The sequence below is a fragment of the Ursus arctos genome, unplaced genomic scaffold (assembly GCF_023065955.2).
Source record: "Ursus arctos isolate Adak ecotype North America unplaced genomic scaffold, UrsArc2.0 scaffold_25, whole genome shotgun sequence".
Classification (NCBI taxonomy): domain Eukaryota; kingdom Metazoa; phylum Chordata; class Mammalia; order Carnivora; family Ursidae; genus Ursus; species Ursus arctos.
In genome coordinates this window covers 38972440-38979717 of record NW_026622930.1, presented here as the reverse complement: position 1 = coordinate 38979717, position 7278 = coordinate 38972440, and the positions used below count along the sequence as shown (strand labels likewise).

The window sequence follows — 7278 nt, the reverse complement described above, 5'->3', positions numbered from 1 at the left end:
TTCTAGGTTATCCAATTTGTTTGCTTATAATCATCCATAATAGTCCTTTATGATCCTGGGGCACCTGGGTGGCTCAGTCAGTTAAGAGACTCTTGATTTTGGCTCAGGTCATGATCTCATGGCCCTGGGATCCAGCCCAGTGTTGGACTCCGTGCTCAGTGCGGAGTCTGCTTGAGGATTCTCTCTTCCTCTCCCTTTGCCTCTCCCCCTGCTCATGCTCTCTTTCTCTCTCTCTCAAATAAATAAATAAATTTAAAAAAAAATAGTCCTTTATGATCCTTTTTATTTCTGGAGCATCTGTTATAATGTATCTTCGTTCATTTCTGATTTTTATTTGAGTTTTCTTTTTCTCTTAGTCTACGTAAGGGTTTGTCAATTTTGTGTGTTTTTTCAAATAACAAACTCATAGTTTTGTTGTTTTTTTCTATTGCTTTTCTATTTTCTATTTGATTTATTTCTGCCCTGATCTTTATTGTTTCCTTCCCTCTGGAACTTTGGGTTTAGTTTAATTATTCTTTTCTAGTTCTTAAAGGTACAAAGTTCGGTTGTTTATTTGAGATCTTTCTTCTTTTTTAATGTAGGCATCTATCTCTATAAACTTCCCTTAATACTGCTTTTGCTGTATTTGGTAATTTGTGTTTTTGTTTTCACTTATCTCAAATATCTTTTAAACTCCCTTTTGATTTCCTCTTTGACTTAGTGATTGTTCAAGAGTGTATTATTTAGTTTCCACATATTTGTGAATTTTCCCATTTCCTTGCTTTTAGTGATTTCTAGTTTCATTCCACTATGGTCAGAAATGATACATGGTATAACTTTTATCTTCTTAAATTTGTTAAGACTTGTTTTGTCAGCTAACATGTGATCTATCATGGAGAATGTTCTGTGTGCACTTGAGAAGACTGTTGTATTCTTCTGCTGTTGGATGAAAAGTTCTGAGTAAGTCTGTTAGGTCTATTTGGTCTATAGTGTTGTTCAAGTCCCTTGTTTCTTTTGATCTTTCTGTCTGGATGTTCTGTCCATTGTTGACTGTGGGGTGTTGAAGTCTACTATTACTGTTTGCTGTCAATTTCCACTTTCAGATCTGTCAATATTTGTCTTACATACTTAGGTATTCTGATGTTGGATGCATATATTTTTACAACTGATATATGTCCCTGTTGAATTGACCCTTTCATCATTATATAATGACCTTCTTTGTCTTTAAATACAGTTATTGACTTTGACTTAAAATCCACTTTACCAACGAGTTTCATACTTTAGCCACTTGTGTTGCTGTGTACTGTCCTTTAATTTCTACTTGAAAAACCCTGGTTAACAACCAGGAAGAGCTAATTCCAGCAGAATTCCTTTAGAAGGAATCGTGCGGCCCAGGATACAAAAGAATTCACTTCAATTTACTCGTAAAGAAAAAGTGGCCAGCCAAACTAATTCTGTAATATTGAATGTATTGAACTAAAGAAAAATCAAAAGGAAAAAACTCATTTCTAGGAGCTTGAAGATGGTCCCAATATAAAGCAGTAGAGAGGCAGGCTGGAGTCTGAAGGCAAATGGCCTTTCTGCCTGGGTTAGCAGAGCACTAAGCCAACCACTAGACTGGCCAACACCAACACACCGATGGTGGCTCTTTTCTGTCCCCAATCTGCTTCTCTATACTCTGATGAGAGTGCTAAAGTTTGGGTGTCAGGAGCTTCTCCATTCAAGGACAGTGTGGTGATTGCTGGAACCCTGTAGTAGTGAAGTGAGGCCCAGTACTCGGCCATACTCAAGCACCTCTGAGTAAGGGATGAGCCATTTCACTTCTTCTCAGCAGTAATTCCCTAGTGGGGAACAGCTGGAGAAACAGGCCCAGGCTCTGCACAGGAGGAAAAGTCTACACAATGGCATAAAGGCTTGTATGAGGCCTGGGGTGGTGGTATGGGTTGAATTGTGTCTTGCCAAAAAGATGTGCTGAAGTCCCAAACCCCGGTATATCAGAATGTGACCTTATTTGGAAATGGGGTCTTTTATAAAGATCATCAAATTAAGTGAGGTCATGAGGTTGGGCCCTAATCCAATATGACTGCTATCCTTGTAAAAAGAGGAAATGTGAAGACACACAGGGAGGAGATGGCCCTGTGCCTGGAGTGAGGCGGCATCTCCTAGGCAAGGAGCACCAGGCATTGCTGGCAACCACCAGAAGCTGGAAGAGGCAAGGAAGCGTTCTCCCCCACGGCCCTGCCAACACCTTCATTTCAGACTTCCAGGCTCTAGAACTGGGAGCGAGTAAATTTTTGGAGTGTTAAGTCGTCCAGTTTTTGGCATTTTGCTAGGGCAACCCCAGGAAACTAACAGAGGTGGGGAAAGAGCCAAGGATGTATCAACTATTCTACTTATTTATTCCTGAAATGATCCATAAAGCATACCACAGCTGCTGTACCTACCTACCCTCTGGTGGGCTAGCTTGTCCATAGGCTGTATGAATTTTGTACTGTTCACAGCTCTCAGGATAACCTCACTCACTCTGGGTCCCTGGGAGGTTCTGTTCTTGGTCCTCTTCTTACCTGTTCATTGGGTCCTCACGTTGTATCCATCACCTCGAATATCATCTTGACTGATACTCTGTGCCCCATGTTCCACTTGGTAAAATTCTATGTCCACACCTATCATTTTGTAAAGGCAGGAGTCTCCTCAGGAAACGTTCTCCACCACTGCCAGCAAATGGAATTCCTCGTTAGATCCTCCTAATGAGCAGCTGCTTTTGAAAGGAATTCTGGGCCAAGAGGAGGGAGGAACCTGCTGCAAATGCAGATAAGGAGGAAGGTTAATTCTACACAGTGAAGCCATTTACAGGAAGTGTGATCACAAAGGTTGGAAAGCACACATGGAATAAAGGATGCTCTTCTGTACCTAGTAACCATAAAAAATGGCAGGCGCACCCAACCCAGCTTATTATCTTCCTTCCCCACACCAGGTCTTCCGGGCTCGCTCTCCCGAAAAATGGTGTTGCAATCTCCTGAACAGCCAGTCTGGGGCTAGGGCGAGGCGAGCCAGCTGCCTGGGTGTGAAAATTGAGGAGGCACCAACTCAGGGTCAGCTTTGGTCTTGAAACCCCACATCTAGGCAATGACCAACTCCGTCCCCTCTCCCTCCACATCATCTCCTAGTGGCTCCCCAGGGGGTCTCGGCATGTTGGGCTGAGAGAAAGGATGAAGGACAGGTGCATATCCCCTTATATTCTCACTGTAGCCGCTTTAGCAGAGGCCTACTCATTTGTCACCCGTGTGGTGTTAGTTATGCTACAATCCTCTTCTACTCTCTCCAGCATCCTGCACCCTCAGTGTGTTCACGTGACGCTCTGAGATCTAAAAAACAAAGCTCAAACCCCTCAGCATTCAAGTTTCTTCCTAGTCGTCTCGACCCAGCTTTCAGCCTCACATGGCACCACTACAACCTCACCCCAAGCACCTCACACCCCAGTTCAGCTTGTCACGCACTGTTCCCTGCATATGCCATGCACTTCCGTGCCTCAGCATCTTAGGTCACGTTCTTTCTCCATACTGGGATGAACCACGTTCTCCGTCTGGAAAAAGCCATACCAGGACCCAGCCGCAAAGTTCACCTCCTCTGGAGAATCCTTCTCTGTTGCTCTGATCTTGGAAGACAGCTCTTCTTTCATGCTGCTTTTATTTAGTTCGCATTTCCCCAGAGCCGCCTCCCACCTCCCTCCATCTTGGCTGTTGGCACAGCAACCAGTTGCCCCTGTGGTCGTCACACCACTTTGTGCAGAAGGGAACCTCCATGAGTGCTTACTGAGCCCAAGTGTGAAATGGGTCAAAGGAAGCTTTCTGTAAGTTACTGTTCCTTTTTTCTCCTGCTACTTTTATTCCTCCCACTGTTACTATTTTCATCCACTTCATCTTTGACTTTTGACCCTAACAGTGAAATGGAATAGGCAATTGGATTTTTATGTAAAGCAGCAAGCAATCCTTAGAAGATCTGTCTTGGTGATGGCAGGAAGTGTCCTCTCTCTTATTCCCAGCCCTATTCTCAGTGCTTGGCACACAGTAGGTGCTCAGGAAATAATTACCAAAAGATTGACTTCATAGCATATAAATTGTTGCATATTATTGTAAGAAGTTTATAGCAGCAATGCCCACAATAGCCAAACTATGGAAAGAGCCCAGATGTCCATCAACAGATAAATGGATAAAGAAGATGTGGTATATATACACAGTGGAATATTACACAGCCATCAAAAATGAAATCTTGCCATTTGCAATGATGCGGATGGAACTAGAGGGTATTATGCTAAGAGAAATAAATCAATCAGAGAAAGACAATTATCATATCTCACTGATATGTGGAATTTGAGAAACAAGGCAGAGGATCAAAGGGGAAGAGAGGAAAAAATGAAACAAGGTGAAATCAGAGAGGGAGACAAAGCATAAGAGACTCTTAATCTTAGGAAACAAACTGAGGGTTGCTGGGGGGTGGACGAGGTGGCTGGGTGATGGACATTGGGGAGGGTATGTGTTGTGGTGAGCACTGGGCGTTGTGTAAGACTGATGAATCACAGACCTGTACCCCTGAAACAAATAATACATTATATGTTAATTTAAAAAAATAACAAAAAAATAAATAAAATATTTAGAAAATTAAAAAAGAAGTTTATAGAAGGATTTATATCACTTGCAAGTTTTTAAAAAATGACTTAAAATATCTGCATCAACCCTGCAGAGTACAACATGAAGCATGCTTCCCAGTTTTACTCCTTTTCCATGACTTCCATCAATAACCTAAGGGAACATATACCAAGTTGGGGTTGGACCCTATGGTCCTGGAGACAGGAGCAGAGTGAGCTCTTGGTCTCGGTCTTCCCAGACTGCCCTCGGAAGACTCTGTCTCTTAGAAATTTTGCATTTTCTGGTCATAGCACAAGAAGAGAGGGAGAAGGTTTTACATTTAGTAACATTTATTTATGCATTCAGTATCAAGTACATAAGTGCAAATATCCAGAGTCCATAATTAGGTCCATTAGGAACTACAGAGAAAGTAATACAAATTGTAATAAAGTTAACATGCTGGTACTTTTTACCATACATGTAAATCAGCCTGTCAGTCCCACACAACAAAAGTACTGCATGTTTTTTTTTTGGGGGGGGGGTTATTCATTTATTTAATTATTTTAAGTTATACAAAACTGATTACCAGAAGTATGGTCGACTGTTTTTATTTTTATGTTGTGTGTTGGAAAAACACTAGTCTACAATTCTATATATTGTTATTAAAGATGAATCCAACCAGCAACCCAAGGACATATAAGCGGTTTCCACTACTGCATCGGGGCACTCGGCGGGAAAGGCCTAGCCACAGGGGACATTAGAAGCTACAGAAGCATTGCAGAGAGGAGGAGAACACCGAAGAAGAAAAATAAGTTGGGCTCTCACCATCATGCACTTTTTTTTTTAGCAACACAAAATTAAAACCACATCTAATACACTTTTCTCTATACTTTAGTGCTTGACACAAGTGACTCAAATATCCTAAGAGTACAGGAACAGCGTGAGAACAGCTGTTGAAAGTTTGTCTCTAAGATGATGGTATTGGGGGGAGAAACAATCAATTTGCAGTAACATGTAAGAACAGAGCTGTTACCACTCCAGACATTCTGGTTCGTGTCCAGTCCCCAGTGGGAAATCGATTTACTCAGCATGCCTTTTAGCGCCTGGGATTTTAGCCTGAATCCTAAAAAGACAATATCAAAAAATGGTCAGTCACAAGTGTCATCAATGAAATCATTCTGTGACTTCATTACGCGTTCTTGCTTAAACTAGCTAGCTGACCAAATAGCTTAATATTCCAAAAAATATGATAGCAAAGTATGAGTGTCTGAGAACATATTTCTATGCAGCAGTAGAGACACGTTTCTGTGCATCAAACTGAGACCCAGAAGTGACCGGGACAGGTTCCATCCATGTCCTCTGCTTAGAGAAGGTAGTGGCACTGAGGTCTTCCTGACCCGGTCTGGGACCTCCACACTCCTCTTCGTCCGATCTCTAGGCAGTAATAGCACGATGATGAGGATGAGGATGATAGTGTCTACTATTTATTGTGTCTTCTGTCCAAGTCAGAGTACTTTACAGACATTATCTCATTTAATCCCCAACAACCTTAAGAGTTAAGTATTAACATTCCCAGTGTGCAGATAAGGACACAGGTTCACAGATGAACTCGTATAGCTGAGAATGCCAGAATTGGACTCAAACTAGCCTGATTCTGAAGATCCTGTTCTTAAGTGTTTCACTAAAATGATGTGAGTTCCTGTGCTGGGACTTATTCTAACGTGGAGTCAGAATTTCAGAGGTGAAGGAGCCTTAGAGGTAAGAGCCCCCAAGAAATTTCCTTCAAAATTTAGTGTCAGGCAAAACAGGTTCTCTTGAAGAACTTCTGTTCCCTTCTTTCTGATAACAAGAGCTATGTAACTTGCCTAGTTTCTCTTCTTGCTCTAGCTACCAAGAAGCTCAGAGCCAAGTCTGAATAAAGCTCAATTACAGAAACCATGGTAGTTCTCATGGGTAATGTTTTCCTTCTTTTCCTTTTCACAGCCCTGATTGCCAATTTTAACTAATGCAATTGTTAAAAAATAAATAAATTATAATAAATAAATAAATTATACACACATGTATAATGCATGTTCATACACTGTACGTTCTCTGTCTTCTCTCCTTTCTCTCCATTTTAACAGGCCTAGACCCCTATCACTTTCTGTGAATTGTGATCACTTCTTAGCCAATCTGATCGCCACATCTCCACTCTCCGGTGCAACTCTCCTCCCATTAGATTGTCATTGTGATCTGTGCAAAACCCAGCTCTGATTACATCACCCCGGCATAAAAACAGCAGGCGCTGGCCATTTCCCATTGGGGCAGAGTCACTCCTTAGAGCATTCAACACTTGACCTCAGCATCTCTTTCTAGACTCTTTCCAGTTGATCTTTCTTCTCATTTAAGCTTTAGACACACTGGTTGACTCATTGTTTCCTACATGACCTACATTTTCATGCTTCTGCCTCTACTTACATTATTTCTTTCTCCTGCAATGTCTTTCCCCTTACCACCCACCTGGCGAATGTTCCCTCATCCTTCAGGGATGCTATAGGTGGAATGTTTGTGTCCTCCCATCCCAAATTCATATGTTGAAACTTAGCCCCCAATGCGTTGGTATTAGGTGAGGCCTTCCGGAGGTGATTAGGTCATGAGAGTGGAGCCTTCATGAATAGGATTAATGTCCCTAACA

The 7278-nt window shown here is 41.9% G+C and overlaps 1 protein-coding gene across 2 annotated transcripts in view; it reads right to left on the bottom strand.

The window, feature by feature from the left end:
* Positions 1 to 4831: 4831 nt before the first annotated feature.
* RTN1 (reticulon 1) overlaps positions 4832 to 7278 on the bottom strand; it is a 206098-nt gene continuing 203651 nt past the window's right edge. Inside the window, exon 9 of one of the 2 annotated variants that reach the window (XM_026480409.4) lies at positions 4832 to 5727. In XM_026480409.4, the coding sequence (XP_026336194.2) occupies positions 5685 to 5727 (43 nt within the window). In that variant the 3' untranslated portion in view covers positions 4832 to 5684. The remainder of the gene's footprint in view (positions 5728 to 7278) is intronic. The other variant, XM_026480410.4, reaches the window with a different exon arrangement.